This window comes from Mustela lutreola, chromosome 16 (assembly GCF_030435805.1).
Source record: "Mustela lutreola isolate mMusLut2 chromosome 16, mMusLut2.pri, whole genome shotgun sequence".
Taxonomy (NCBI): domain Eukaryota; kingdom Metazoa; phylum Chordata; class Mammalia; order Carnivora; family Mustelidae; genus Mustela; species Mustela lutreola.
The window spans coordinates 6,366,501-6,382,138 of NC_081305.1; the positions used below are offsets into that span (position 1 = coordinate 6,366,501).

Below are 15,638 nucleotides of genomic sequence, written 5' to 3' on the forward strand. Positions count from 1 at the left end.
GACGAGGCCGAGGCCTGGGCTGACAATGGAATAGCCCCCTGAGCCGGAGTAGCGGAGGAAGGATACCGTGAAGCTGGGATGCCCGGAGGAAGAAGCACCTTGACATCTCTCTTCCGGCCTCCCGACCTGCCCTGCGTAGCCTGCATTCCCCAGGCTCCCCGAGAAGCCGGGGCAGGGGATCCCAGGTGATGCAGAACAGAGTGAGGAGGAGGGCTGAGGACAGGATGGCTGGTGCCCCCTCCCCCCAGCCTCCTTGCATTTGGTAGTTATGTGCACTGGGGTGAGCCAGGCCCTCCCCGGGGCGGCAAGGATCAGTGACCGAGAAGGCGGCAGCGCCTTGCACACATGTCTGCACGCACACATGGGTCTCCGCCAGGGCTGGCCGTCACGAAGCCAGGGCCCTCCGGATCCTTGCCCATGGCACCTGCTTTTCCGGTGTGGCTGGAGGCGAAGCAGCGGATACCCCATCACGTTCTTGGGCTGTCCCCTCGATGGGTGTACAGAGGCTTCTGGAAGCAAGGAGGGCAGGGCCGGGGAGCGAGGCTGGGGAGAGGCAGGGTGGGCAGCGAGGTTGGAAGGGGGTGTAGAATGGACCCCGGGAGACGGGGAGGTGCCGCTCCAGTCTTCCGGAGAGAGACGAGGGGCTGGCTTTGGGTGAAGGAGGTGGGCGTACAGATGGGCAAGGAGTCGTTTCTGAGGGCTGGCGATGGCCTGGACATGGGGTGGGGTGAGCGATGGGGCCACTGGGCTGGGGTCTTAGTGAGAAAACACTGGACGGCAAAGGACTTGGGAGAGGGGTGGAAATAAAGCTCCCAGGATGCACTGACCCCGTCTTGGGGAGACATGTGGGTGCCAGGGCAGCTGGATGGATGGTTCTAAGGCTGTTGAACTCAGAGCAGCTTCCATAAACCGGCAGCCTCTCTGCTGCCCAGAGGTCCTAGGAGGGCCCCACCCAGACCCTGGAAATCAAAATTGGCATTTCCTGAGACCCCCCAGATGAAGGAAAGGCACAGGGGTCCTAGAAGTTCTAGACTAGAGTGGCCCTAGGGGCCCTGAGGCACACAATGGCTGCCTGGGGTTTCCCCTGGGGGTATGATTCTTGTCCCCTGGGGGTGTTCTGGTTGTGAGGACTGGGGGTGGCCAGCGGAGGCCAGGGACGCCGCACAACATCCTAGGATGCCCAGAGTGACCTCATGACACAGGGGCATCTGGCCCACATGTCAACCGCCGGGGTCTTATCCCCTTCCCATCCCCACCGAAAGGCTCCCTCGAAGCCACACAGAAAGGCCAGATGTCAATGAGTCACTTACAGTTTATTTTTGCCTGAAAGTATTTCACATCTCTGAACACAGCTACGTGACAGTAGTATTAACCATCAGGAAAAGCAACAGTGCGAAGGGAAAAGGTGGCATGTCTCGGTTCTTTTTTTTTTTTCCTTTTTTAAAGTTTTTTAAAGTTTTTTTTTGTTTTGTTTTGTTTTTTGTTTTTTTGTTTTTTTTGCTTCTGCTTCTTCCTGCACCAGAGTGCTATAAAGTATGGGACCGGAGGGGAGAGAATAAAACCAAACAACAGAAAACAACAACAACAGAAAACAAAACAAAACAAAACACGAAACAGAACACACTCACACGCACACACAAAATAAAACCTGGCACGTAAAATGAATTAAGACTGAAACCCAATTTCTTTTTTTTTTTCCTTTTTTAAAAAAATGAGGGCATAGTCGGGGGGTAATAAAGTCTACCTAGCAAAGTATAAAACGACAAAAGCATGGTTTCCATTGAATAAGATTAAATATATATAAAACAATTACATTGACTGGGGGTTAGGTCTGGAGGTGTCGGAGGGGGGCGGTATTTGTGCTAAACCAACAGAAAAGGGGGCTTGGGGGGAGAGGGGACCCCAAGTAAACCATAAAAGGGCTGTTCTGTACAGTGAGGGCTTGTTAAGAAAAAGCCAGACTGTTTACAAAAGAAATGGAGGTTGGTTTGTCTTCGGGACCGGGGTGGGGACAGAAGGGGTATCTGCGCCGCAGCGGTCACATTCATGGGGGCAGGGCGGGCAGTCAGGCTGGTGGAGGTGACGTCTCTCTCTTCTCCCAAGAGACCATGCAAAGAAGCGGGCATGCATGAGGAGACCACGCGAAGCACAGGATGGCAGGGAGGCCGCGGGCCACAGTCTCAGTGGGGATGGGGAGGGTCAAGGCCACGGGAGATGGGAGCTCTCCCGGGCGGGGGCTGGGAGCACAGGTCAAGCACCCCCCCACACACAGGTAAAAGGGGCTGAGAGAAAGCCGGGGCCTGGCGGGAGCAAGACTACAACGTGGGGACCCCACCTCCCACTTCCCCCAGCCTGACTCCCACCCGTGAGGAAGTTGGAGACACGCGGGACTTGGAAATGCACAGTTGGGGGGGGCTGAGGGGGGCAGACGGACGGCCGAGCATTAGCATACAGAATTCATTACAAAAAAGCAATTAATTTTCCAAGGAGGTTTTTTTTTTTTTTTGTCGGTTTCCTTTAAAAAAATAACAATAATACTACCACTACCCCAACAGCTGACTGGTTTGTACAGTACTACAGGCCAGGGGCGGGCAGGGGGAGGGCAGGAGGGAGGGAGGGAGGGTCGAAGACTTCATAAATAAGAGGCAGGTCCCAGACCTGCAATTTGTCAACATTTCTTAAATAGGCGCATTATTTAAATCTTATGTACAACAAGAATCACTTTGCATAGCAATGGCGAGGACATGGACGTGGGATGACATGTCTGGGTTTTCTTGTCCCAATGGCAGGGGGCTGAGTTCTCGGTCGAGCCTCTGAGGAAGAAAGCATCCTTCCTCAGCCCTCGAGGCCCATCGGGGTCCTGTGATGGTGGCATCAGGGTTGACTTCTCCCACACAGCATTAAACACAAAGGCAAAGAAAATCCACAAAGGGTCCCCCCCTCCCCAAGCCCCCCACGCCCACCCCACCCCCTCCCCCGACCCGCTGATGCTCCTCTGGTTGCTACAAAGTCCATTTTAGATCAGGTCAAGGTTTCCAATTATGAAGCTAAAAGAATTAGGTGGGGCTGGGCGTGCGCACGGCCCCCCTCCCCACCCCCTCCCCCCTCCGCCCTCCGCCCTCCGCCCCCAGAAAGACTCCCCCATCTATCTCACAGCCAGGACGCTGGGGGTAGGACCCCAGGACCGGTGCTCTACGGCTATTAGTCAGGAGTTGTGTGTCGCAGCTGCAAACGCCGTCCTGCCGAGGCGGGAGGTTCACCAGGCTTCCGTGTAGCGGACGTCCACCTCCTTCAGATTGGGAAGCTTGGCCTGTGGGGCGGCAAGAAGGAGCCGGTCCCTTCCAGCACCCGGCCCCGCCGGCTCCCCTGCCTCAGTGGCTGGGGGTCCCACCTTGCCCTCCCCACTTTGCCAGCGGGGGCTCCCCGGAGCTCAGAGCTGGGTGACCGTGGGGAGAACGCAGTACATGGGGGTATGGCGCAGGTGACAGCTGCCGGGGATTCCATGGCCCCTCCTCTGACCGGCCGTGCGTCCCTGCGCTCTGGAGTAGGTGGGAAGCCTGGGGCACGAGCCCAGCTCTACCACTTTCTGGCTGCAGGGCCCGGGGCCGTGCCCCCAGCCTCCAGGAGCCTCAGGTGTCATCTGTGCAACGAACGGGGCCCAGTCCCCCGCTCCCAGGACGGCGCGAAGGCCGGGAACCGCGAACACACAGTCCGCCCTGCCCGACACACAGTGGTACGCTCCAGGGAGGGGGACCGTTCTCCCTCGTCGTGCTGTTCACATCCCGTCACTACCAGCAGTCGGGCAGGCGAACGGAGCGGGATCCCAGGACCACGGGATCCCCGTCAGGGCCGGTACTGGGGGGCGGCGGAGGGTGTCCCCTGCAGGACACTTGGTCAGATCCGACGAGACTAGTTCACCTGCTCAGAGACGGCTCAGAGCCGCCTCCTGCTCTCCATCCCTGCTGCCCAGACACGGCTCCTCTCTTCCTTTATAAGCAGCGGCTTTTCTCCACGAGCCTGCCCTGCACAGAGAGGGCTAACGGCTCTCCTCTCTGCACCCCTGCCTTCCCTCTCCCATGCCTACCCGGCCCGGGCAAGCTGCTACTGCACGTGCGTATACACGAGCACACAGCTCCTCGGTGCTTCTGTCCTGGGGCCCAGTTCACGGCCCCCTGCTGCCCAGGCAGAGGTGACACACGGGGGCCTGCGGTCACCCGCGCAGCACTGTAAAAAAAACCTTTAAGCCAACCTCACAACATCAGGAGACCGCAACACAAGGAAGTGGTTCCAGATTCTCCCGCACGGGCGGTGTGGGGGGCGGGGGGGGCAGTGATCTGGGTGGCCCCAGAGGCAGGCGGGCCACCCCCATGTTGGTCCGATCCCCACATTACTGAGGCTGGGGTGTCACCGGCCACTATCCACAAGTGGGCACCACGTGTCTCTTGAATATGTGGAAGTGGCTTTTCCCCAATTGCATATGCCCTTGTGCTGCCTGGTGTCTGGTTCTGGGCTCCTCCAGCTTTCAGGGGCATAGCAATCCTTGGCAGTAGGGCAAAAATGCCCATCTGGACTGGGCAGGATGCCCTGGAGTTTGCACCTGTGATAAGCCCTGGGGGAGGTCTGACCTCACCAAGGTTGGGGGGGGCAGGCATTGAGGCCGACTTCACCCCCACCCCCTCTCCACGCACTCCTCGGGACCCCTGGGACAGCCCTCTCTTCTGGCCGCCCTGGCAAAAATTGTTTCTTAAGCCCTCCTCTTGGGAAGGCCCTTCTGTCCCACTAAACAGGGCTGGCTGTCCCCCGTGCCCTCCCTGCTGGTCCCCAAGCCCTGTCCTGCCTGGGTTACTGTTTATCTGTCTGCCAGGACTGAGCTTCCGCCCAGGGTGTAGGACGGACCCAGAAGCACTGTGGAGTCCCTGCCCCCAGTGTGGGCCTGGTACACAGTAGATGCTGTGACAGCGGCCATGGGTCTGGCTGAGGGGGAGGTTGGGGGGGGCCCCCTGCTGGGGAGGATTCCCTCCGAGTGGCTTCCTGCCTGCGAAGGCGCCAGTGGGCTGGTGGGACCATCTGGCCACCTGGCCCAGCCCTTCCGTCCTTGGCACGGGCTACCTGCAGCCCCGCTCACTGCCTGCTGGGGCGGATGGGACCGGGCCCACTGGGACGGGGGCAGGAGGCTGCTGAAGGCCCAGCTTCTCCAGTCCCTAAGACCTGTTTTACAAACAAAATGTGCCCTGCCTTCCCCCACTCAGATCCTTTTGCCTTTCCCAATGTTATCTTGCCAACCTAGCCCAGGCAGCCATCCAGGCTCTGATCTGTGTGACGGCACCAGCCCCATTAATGTGCTTCCTGTTTCTACTCTTGCTTGCACTACCTCCCGCCCCCACAAAAAAAATCCATTTTCCTGGTAACGGCCAGAACAAGCGCTTACGAGCATAACTCACTCCTCTGTTTAGAGCCTCTGAAAGCTTTCTACTGAACTTGGATGAAATCCGGAGCCCTTCTGTGACTGAAGAGGCCTTATTCAGTCTGGCCCCAGTCTGTTTTCTCTTACTCTCTACTCACATCTGCCACAAAGTCAGCTCACGCCAACACTTTCTGCCTCAGGACCTTTGCACTTGCTTCTCCTCTCACCCTTTGCATCTGTGGCTTATCTTTTAGGTCTCGGCTGCTGTGACCTCACGTCAAAGCGACCATCCTTGAGGATCACATGCCAAACAGGCCCTCCGTATTTCCACCCGACCCACTGGCTGCTGGCCTCCTCGTTAGCACTTCTCTCAACCTGTCCCTACTCCGTTTACTGCCTTATCTGCTGCAGTAACAGCCGTTCCTGCCGGAGAATAAGCTTCATGAGGGCGAAGCGCCAGTTATTAGATGCTGGTGGATGGAGGGAAGCGAGGAGAGAAGGAAGAGGGTAGGCAGAGAGGGAGGAAGTACCTTCAGATCTTCGTAGGTATCCGCCGAGAGCTTGGTGCTGTTCATATTCAAGCTGCAGAGACTCTTCATGGCTGTACAAGGACAGAGAGATGCCGTCACGGAATCAGTGAGACCTTCCCGCCCAGGGCAGCTGCAGGGATGGGGCAGAGAAGCCAGGGGACGGACTGCAGTGGCCCAGGCCCCTGACGAGCAAATGGGGTGGGGTGAGTGGCGTTACAGGGGCATGGCCAGGGGCCACCAGGACAGAAGGTCAGTTTCAGGCGGGCGCTGGTCTGCGCCTATGCACTCTCCCTGCTCTCTGAGCCTCTCTCCCTTCTGGTCCTCTCTCTCACTCCCTCCACTTGCCTGTACCCCAAGTGTCCCCAGCACCTGCCTGCCACACCGCAGATCAGCCGCAGTGACCAGGCCTGGCCCGTCCCCCGGGGAAACTCTGCAAACTCTCCGACAGGGCTGCCCCGGACCCCAAATTCTTGAAAGCAGGTCTCAAACTGCGGTGTGGTCAGGAGTCGCTCGGCAGCGGTGTGATGCTCTGTCCCTTCCTGGGAGCACCGATCCAGCGACTGTGGGGCTCCCACGACAGTATCCAAGGAGCACATTTGTAGAGAAATGTCTCCAAACCTCATCTTTTCTGCCCTCCATGACTCCTGCCTCCTGTCCCCACCCCTCCCAAGCCATATGGAGTTTGCCAACAACCTCGCAGGAGCCACAGCCACTGCCCAGCATATCATCTCCTCGGCCACTTCGTACATATGTCTCTTTTCCACCCAGATCCGGTCACCTCCCTGGGAAGCCTTCCTCGATTCCTCCCAGCCAAGACACGGGGCGCCTGATCTTAACCAGCAGGTCAGAAACAGGAAGTGCAAATTCCCAGGCTGAGGGCAGAGCCCGATGCAGGGATTGATCCCACCACTCATGAGATCAGGATCCGAGCCAGAATCAAGAGTTGGACGCTTAACCAGCTTGGCCACCGAGGCACCCCTTCTATTAGGGCAATATTTCTCAAACTTCAACAATGCAGGGAATCCCCTGGGCATCTTGTTAAAATTGAATCAGCAGGTCTGGGGCAGGACCTGAGAATCTGCGCCTCTAACCCCAGGGGGTGGCTATCGCCACTGGTCAGGGCAGTTGGGCAGCAATGTCCTAGAGCACTTTTCTTGAACCTGAAGTATCTGGAGGGAACAGGTACTCATTTTCCCTTTTGCTTCTAGAATATAAGCTCTCTGAGAGCAGGGATGTTTCCCCTGCTGTGCCGTTCTTAGCACCTAGAACAGTGCCTGGCACACTGCAGGTGCTCAGCGACCACTTGGGGGATGGAGGACTATAGCCCAGCACCCGGCACAGTGCACGGGCAGTCTGTGCTTAGCTGGGGTGTGCTAATGCTTGCTCGCACGCAGGCCCCCCGCAGGCCACCCACCCCGGCCACGCCCTCGGGACTCACAGCTGAGGGCCAGCAGGCCGGCGTCGGTGACGGGTGTCTCACACAGGTTCAGCACCTGGAGCATGGTGAGGTGTTCCGACAGGAGCCGCAGGCCGGCGTCTCCAAACTGTGGAGCAGAGACCCTCTCAGCCCTGATGCTCCACCCCCACCCCCTGGGGAAATGACCTTGAGGCTGGGGTAGCAGTGCACAGACAAGGAAGGAGTCAACACCCTCCAAGCCCCAGGGGCGTTCTGGGCTGCCCTTGCTTCTCTCCAAAGACAATGCTTCTCTTGACTTGGGTTCTAGTCCAGTTTCTGCTGGTGGGATGTGGGCTGGGCAAGGGCCTCCCCAGGACTCCTGCTCTCTGTCAGGGAGGGCTGGGAACTCCATGGCTATGGCTCCAAGTGGGGGCCAGCAGCTTTTCCCCGGGCAGGCCGGTGGGATGGGGCGGGACAGGCCTGGAAAGCAGACTGCCAGGAACACCAGGTTTCTCTTCTGTCAACGAGGGTGCCTACCCATCCCAGGGACAGTGTGGGGACCACACGCCCTGCCACACGAGGGGCTCAACAGCACAAGAAATCCTGAGGACAGGCACCGAGCAGCTGTGAGCTGTGGTTGTCATTACAACGAGGCCCACGGGCTGCCATGTGCTCCCCGGGCAGGTGCATGAGACCAGCCCACCTCTCGGCCCTGCCTCAAAGGGCTTCTAAGACTTTGTCCAGGACATCCCTGCCCCGGGGCTCAGCAACTCCACCTGCAAAATGGATTCATGAAATCCCAGACCTCCTCTGGCCATGGGAGTGGGTGCTGAGCGGGGAGGGGCTGTGGTAATCGAGAGACGGGGCCATGGGCTCTGGCCGGAGAGGCCAGCCAGGGAGTCAGGGGCAGAGCAGGTGCAGTGTCGGGGTGCCTGGGGGCAGGAAGGCAGGTGCAGGGGCGGGAGGGAGCACGGAGCAGGGAGCAGGCAGGCAGCACGCACCTGAGTGGACCACAGGTTGAGCTGCTTGAGAGAAGGCAGTTTGATGAGGTGCTCCGCGCAGGCACTGGTTACGTTGGTGAAGGCCAGACTGAGGTTCTCCAGGTTCCCAAAAGAGCCGGAGCTCAGCAAACGAGCCAAGTCGGCGTCCTGCAAACACACGGGCAGGTGGGCTGTCGGGAAAGGCTTCGGGCTGCCAGCAGCTCCAGAGACCCCATCATACCCCTCTCCCCGCCTCCTCTCCCCTGCTCCGCAGAGCTCTAACTGGGGCAACAAATCCCCAGGAGGTGGGGTGATGTCGTGGCTTGGTGTGGGCGGGGGGGTGGTGGTGTTTGGACCAAGGGGGCTGTCGGGGAGGGAAGGGCTGCTTCCACGTCCCCGTGGGGGAGGGAGGAAGCTTCCAGCACCGTGACTCACAGCCTGAATCACCAACTGGGGTGTTCTGAGGCCACGTCGCTCCCACGTGTGTGCGTGCGTCCACGTGCGCCTGGCCAACTCACCCTCCCCCGCAGCAGCTCGGGCCCCTCTCCCAGCTGCGATCACCGAGGTCCCCCCTAACTCTGAGGCCTGTGTAGATCTGTGCATGTGTGAGTACTAGACCCCGATCACCGAGGGGAACAGCCGTTCTCCCTTCCACCTTAGTGACGGAATCCTTGAGTTTTAGCGGTCACACAGCTGCCCTAATCTCCAAGCCAGGTGTGCCCACGTGCTGAACCTGGACAACGGTGTATGAGGAGATGTGTCCACTAGAACTTTCAGGAAAGCCCTTAAAGGGAAGGGGCATGTTCTTCTTTGCTATTCCTCCTTCTGCTGGCCTGAATGCAGACATGATGGCTAGAGTTTGAGCAGCCTTTTTGAACCATGAGGTAGAAGTCTTATGCCAAGGACAGTGGGGCAGCAGGAGAGATGGGACTAAGATCCGCGGAGACTTGTACATGGGGGTAAAAAGAGGCGCCAACTTCATAGTGTTATTACAGCGATAAAATGAACTCATAACCCAGTACTGGTACCTAAATACTCCTTGGATGTGAGCTATTACTATTATTAACGGGTACCACATTAACGTCAGTATCAACAATAATCTCTACCGTGCTTGGCTTCCGGCAACCCCAATCCCTCCTGGAAAAGTGGCCTGTCAAGGACTGCGCTGTCCTTGCTCACCTCCACCGCTGTCTGCCGTTCTCCAGCACGGAGGCCTAACACCTTCTTCCTTCCCCCCGGCCCCACAGAAGAAGGAAACCAACTCACTGTGGACTTGGAGGGCAGTGTTAGCCTAGTGGGCCCGCCTTTCCTTTGCTGCAACAGAAACCAGACTGATTACGACCCGTTCTCTCCCCTGCACACCCCATCCTCGCTGACATCACACAGAGCCGGGTTCATTTCAGGGCAGTAGAAGGCAACATGGTGGTCTTGGTCTCTGGCCAGACCCCGAGACAAGGTTGGGGCTCAGTTGGTTTAGTAGAGAGGGGATGCCAAGAAACACCAGCAGGGGAAGCAAGACAGTGAAGCCGCTTCAGGAGGGGAGTGTTAGCATATAGCTACCGCTGGGGCCTCTGGGTCAGGTCTCAGAGGTAGTCCTGTCTGCGCAGAGGGAGCTGGAATATTGACACACCCTCCCCATCAGCCACCGGGGGACAGCTGCTGCAGAGGGCCAGCGGCACGAGTTTGCTGCCACTCTGAAGTCCAGCCCTGGCCCCTTCAAGAAGGGCCTGAGGGACACGAGTGACATACAGGGAGGGCGACAGTGACTGGTGTGCAGGACTCTGGGGGTGAGGACGTGGCACATACGGTCCCGACTTCTCTGGGCCTGGAGGAGGACTCACTGGAACAGCGGCCCGTGCAGGTGCGGTGGTCCTGCTCTCTGCCCCAGCGCACCCAAGCAGAGCCCTGCCCGGCCCAGCTCTGGAGCCACGGAGCCGGGCTGTGGCCTTACCAGCTCCTTGAGCTCCCGCTGCCGGTCACATAGCTGCTCGTACATGCGCTTGCCCACACCCGTGCTCTCCAGGGTCGAGATGATCTGCAGCTGGGTGTCGTTGTTGTCAATGATGTTGTACTCCAGCATCAGGCACAGGATCTGCAGGGAGGAGCGGGAGGCACCTTACAGCCTGTCCGAGACTCCGGGCAGGGCTGCCCTCTACAGGCACAGGGGGCCAAACCCTCAGCCTGGCCCAGCAGCCCCACAGACCGGGGGACAGGGTTCTGACGGATAAGCTCGGCGTGCTCTATGCTCCCCAAAATATCATCCTAAAAACGAGCAACCATGCTCTCCCCCTCTGCATTTCTGGCTGTGTGATACTGGGCAAATCACCAGCCACAGCTTCTCATCCATACAATGGAAACATTCGCACACACCCAGCTGAGCAGAGAGCAGGCCCTCGGCAAACGCACAAAGAAAGGATGCACGCTAGGCCCTGAAGGGTTGGTAGAGAGCCCGTAAGACAGGATACCTCTTTCCATCCCTAGTCCCCCGCCCCGTTTGCCTACCCCACGGCTGGTGCTCAAGACATGGTCACTGAGTTGTTGTGGGGAGACACTGGGCACATCCCGCCTCCTGGAGCTTCGGGCGACTGCACAGGTCACTCTGCTGCCAGCGCTCATTCCCAGGGGCCCGGGCCTCACACGCAAGCAGCCCTGCTTCCAGATTCCCTTTCCCGTGACTCCACCCCTTCCAAGGAGAGCCTGCCTGGCCCAGGTCTGCACAGCACGGCTCACCTGCCTCCTGCTCCCCCTGTCCCTGCAGGTCTCCGGCACAAGCACGCGGACGAACCTCCAAGATCCTTACCAGGGCCTCTAAGTGCCTCATGGGCTCTCCGGGGCTCTCCGGGTGCATCCACCCGAATCCCTGACCTTCTGCCCTCGACTCAGCCATGCTGGCCTCCTCCCTGGCCTGGCCTGGCCACTCTGCTCGCGCCTTCTGGGGAACTCCTTGCCCCCACATCTCAGCACAAGGCTCACTGGCAGGGAAGCAGCTCTGGGGCTCAAATCCTTGGGATGTTCTTCCCGCTAAGTGGTGTTCTCAGCCCCAGCCCTTGACTATCGGCTGGCGCTTGCCCCGGGCAGAACGTGGCCCAGTGACACCGGCTAACGCGGGAGGTACGTGAGGAAGACGATGCGGCGTCTGCCTGTCTGCCCTGGGACAGCGGCTCTGGGGGCCTCGGGCTCCTGGGGACTTTGGGAGGAGACAGAGAGGGACTGGGCCAGGGGTGTGCTCCCTGGTGAGTGGGAAGGCTGTGGTGTGGGGAGAGGCCTGGGGTCCCAGGTGCTTCGGCCTGCTCACCAGAGACCAGAGCAGGAGCCTGGCCGCCGAGCCCGGTAACCCCGAGACCCGTGAGCCAAACACACAAGCATCATCGTTTCAAGCCCGACTGGGCTGGTCTGTTACAGAAACAGAAAAACGGAACAGAAACCTCCGCTGACCCTTCCGGCCCGTAAGGTCAACAGGGTCATAAGGAGAGCAAGCGAGAGGGTAAGTCGTGTGAGGGAGGCCGCACGCTCCCGCGAGGCTCAGCACGGGCCACGGCTGCCCCTGCCTCGTCGGCCGCTGTGCTCCCAGCTGCCCTAAGCTCCGGGCCCCCGCCAGGCACTCGGTCCACAAGGACCAAGGCCCAGACGGGACGGTACCATGCCGGGGGCGCAGGCCGGCTGCTTACCTCCACCATGGTCTGGTTCCCCCTCAGCGCCAGGAGCATGCAGGGGCCCAGCTTGTTTTCCGCCAGGGAGAGCAGGAATTTTTTGGTCTTGTAACAGGAGCCCATGAGGATGTGCACCTGTGAGGAGAGATGGCCTGTGTGACGAGGAGGGGCCACCAAGGCGCTGTGGCCCGAGATGCCTGCTTCCGGGGTGCCAGGAGGATTCCAAAACCAGAAGGCCCGCCCACCTCCTGCGCGGACACTAGATCTGAAATGATCATGGGACCCCTCCCTGCAGGGGGATTCAGAAGACCCCCCCAAACATATGCTCCAAAACGGATGAACCCCAACAACCCGGGGCTGAGTAAGTCGATCATAAAGGACAAGTCTGGTAGGATTCCACACACGTGAGGCACCTGGAGCGTCAGCCTTGGGGGCAGGAAGTAGGCTGGGGGTTGCCAGGGCGGGGGACGGGGGTTAGCATTTGGGGGTACACTGCCACCACACGCAGGACAGAGAAAGGCAGGAGCTCCGCCTCCCCCTTCCCAAACCCTCTGGGAGCTCCAAGGGCTGCTGAATGACCGCCCAAGGGCAGGGGACCCCAAACAACAGGGCCAGGGCCCAAACACTTCGTGTGCTCTCTCCCCAGACTTCGTGCGACAGCAAATGCCCTTCCCTGGTTAGAAACAGCAGCCTAGCAAGGGGACCTCTCCCGCGCCCTGCATCACCATGGAAACGAGGCGCTGCCATCCCAGGGGCTGTCTGCTTCCCTTTCCATGTATATTTTTTCCGCTCCGTCGTTAACAACTCTGGCACACAGACGCAATCTCTCGGGCGGGGAAGCTGCCAGCTCCCCGACTTTTCTTGCACACTGAGTCCCCGCATCGAGGGGTGGGGGACCGCTGGCTGTTGCCACGGTGACGCTGTGACATCAGGGAGCTGTCGTGAGAGGTGGGGGGTGCAGGCAGGCAGAGGCCAGGGATGCACAGGGCACTCGAGAGGGGCCTGTAGGGCCACAGGTGAGGAGTGGAGGGCCCGTGCGTAAGGAAGGGGATCTAAAAATTAAGTCCCTTTCAGGAAAGGCTCCAGAGGCAGCGGGGGTCTGCTGTCACCGCGGAGAGCTCCGTGAGCAGCTGCCCCGCTGGACAGGTGGCCCGGCAGAGAGACAAGACCAACCACAGCCACTCGAGTGCTAGGCCCTGGCCTGGCGCCCGCGTCCGCAACAAGGCTCTGGACAGCGTGGGCTTAGGTCAAGGAGGAACATGGAGGCCGGAGGCCTGTGTGACCTCGGGCAGGCCACCGCACTCCCCGGTCTGCTTCAGCACAGACGTGCTTCGGAGGAAAGGCTGACGATGAAGAAACAGTTCACATGAGCTGTCCGGCCCAAGGAAAGTACTGGAAGTCACCAGGAGTGCAGTTACTGGTTTGGTGACCCCAGGTCACTCCTCTCTAAGGTGAGACGCCATCCTGACCTTGGCCTCTGTCGGCAGAGCCTGTGCGGCTGCAGTACCTCCTGGAACCCTGGTGCACACCAAGCTGGCCCGAGACGCTGGGCGCTTGGGTGGGGAGCGCCTCGGGCTTCAGCACCTTGTCTGCAAGGTGCAGTGACAGTGAGCGTCACCTCCTCATGGAGCTGAGCAGGACTGTGTGAGAGCAGGAGTTTCTAGCCCTTGGCTGGGCGCCCGCTCAGGTGAGAAACAGCACGGGACACCTGTGGCCGTCACCTTACTACATCTTCAGCTTCGACTCAGCCTGGAAATTCCCAGGCTGGCCACCACCGCCGGATTGGGGCAGTTCTGGCCTTGCCAGCAGAGGCAAACCCAGGGCCCGCCCGCCGCGCCCAGTGAGGCGTCCCGCCCCACATACCATGCTGGCGAAGAGCTCCCCGTCATCGTCGCAGGCCACCCCTCCGGGGCTGTAGAGCTGGAACCAGCCGTCTTTTCCGGCCCGCACGCTCAGCAGGCACGAGTGCACCTGTGGCAGATGAGGGGCACAGCGGTTAGCCCCCGAGGGCCCAAAGGAGACAGGTCAACGGTAAAGGCTCGGACAAGTCCCGCAGTAAAGAAACCTGTTTCACTTCAAGCCCAGCGACTCCCACCTAAATACCATGGAAGGTTTTGGGGGGAAAAGTGTGGTATCCACACACTGGGGAACTCCAGAAATACAACTTCAGCTCCGACGTAGGAAGGGCCAGGCCTGGCTTGGTTAGTCGCCCTGAACAAAAGCAAGTCTGAGGCCAAATAAGGGGGGAGAGCGGCTCTAAGCAACAGCTCAGACTCATCCCCTCTCCTCCTCTGCCCTTCTTGGGGGGCCGGGGGAGCGCTTTTTTCTCCCTTCTCCTTCTGCACCTGAAATCCTCTCTCTGGCGTTCTGCCCTCAGCTCCCTCCCATCCTCTGTCCTGCTCGCCGCTCCTCGGCTGGAGCTCTGCACCTCCTTCGGAGTCTGGGCCTCGCCCTGGAAGGCTCTCGGACCCGGGCGGGACAGTTTCATGCACAAGCACGGCTCTCTCTGTGGGTCTCAACCGCCATCCCAGAGTTCCGTGTGTCAGTGTGTGGGCGGGCACGTGTGCGCGAGTGTGCAAACACATGTGCATGCATGTGTCTGGAAGGAATTCCACATCCACCCCGGCCCCTCCTATCACTGCAGGGAGAGAGAGAGAGAGAGACAAAGGCCTTTGTTTCTTCCCCTCCTCCCTGTCCTCAGAAGGGAGCTGAGAGATGTGTCCGATCATTTCCTTCAGGACTGAAGGACAGTTCGCTGCCAAAAGTCACTCACTCGCAGGTTGTAGCTGATCCCAACCCACACACAAGTAAACAGAGAAGGAGGCGGTGGGGCTTTGCTTTTTCCCTTAGAGTTGGAAGAATACCAAATGGTAATTCGTCTGCTTCAAAGAAATAAGGAATCAAGAATACGGAACGCTATTTAGCAAATACAAACGATTTGTAGCTGTGGCTTCTTCCAGAGGGAGACGGTGGGAGCGGACTCAAGACGGAGAAACAGAAGCAAAGGGAGAGGCACAGGGGAGCCTGGAGCAAGGCCTGGCGAGGGGCGCGCTGGGGACAGGGCATCCCCCGCAAACCTGGCCCTTTGCTCACCAGTTCCCCGGGGCCTTGCGGATGGTACCGAGCTCTTGGAACGCTCCCTGCCAGCACCTGGCTCTGCCTCTTCGCTCTGGGAAGCAGCTGGGACCACTTTTATTCTTCAGCTTCAAAGTCTGTGTTTGAACTAGAGGCTCAATTTCCAAGGGAATTCGGAGAATCCGTCTTCACACACAGTGAAGGAAGGACAGCTTAGACCAGCATTGTTTCCGGCCACTTAGGAACTCCCTATCGGCCATTTTTGCTTTTTCCCACTGCACCTGAAGACCACCTTGGAAATCAGGGTTTAGAATCAAGGTGTTTTAGAACCTGATCCTTCTAGAACGGTTTTACCGTGGGGCCTGAGGAGAGGATATTCTGGCTCCACCAAGGAGAAGAAATCATTCCCTCCTCTGCTCATCCTCAACCTCCCGCTTTGCTGGGGGCACATGTGTCCCGGTCTGTCCCCATCTGGAGGCCAGATCCCCTCACATCCCAGGGCCCGTGCCTGCGGAGAAGGGGGCTGCGAGCTCCACGGGGCAAGGCCAGCAACCAGCTCATTCCCGCAGCCCCGTCTGGCCCCGTGTGTTCGCCGCAGAGCTG

The 15,638-nt window shown here is 59.4% G+C and overlaps 1 protein-coding gene across 2 annotated transcripts in view; it reads right to left on the reverse strand.

Moving 5' to 3' along the window:
• Positions 1 to 1,294: 1,294 nt before the first annotated feature.
• Positions 1,295 to 15,638, reverse strand: part of CMIP (c-Maf inducing protein) — a 225,157-nt gene continuing 210,813 nt past the window's right edge. For both annotated transcript variants that reach the window (XM_059151279.1, XM_059151280.1), the window contains 8 exons: positions 13,824 to 13,931; positions 11,979 to 12,095; positions 10,262 to 10,402; positions 9,577 to 9,624; positions 8,332 to 8,478; positions 7,373 to 7,478; positions 5,935 to 6,005; positions 1,295 to 3,310 (listed from right to left, as the gene is read on the reverse strand). In XM_059151279.1, coding sequence (XP_059007262.1) covers positions 3,257 to 3,310; positions 5,935 to 6,005; positions 7,373 to 7,478; positions 8,332 to 8,478; positions 9,577 to 9,624; positions 10,262 to 10,402; positions 11,979 to 12,095; positions 13,824 to 13,931 — 792 coding nt within the window. In that variant the 3' untranslated portion in view covers positions 1,295 to 3,256. The remainder of the gene's footprint in view (positions 3,311 to 5,934; positions 6,006 to 7,372; positions 7,479 to 8,331; positions 8,479 to 9,576; positions 9,625 to 10,261; positions 10,403 to 11,978; positions 12,096 to 13,823; positions 13,932 to 15,638) is intronic.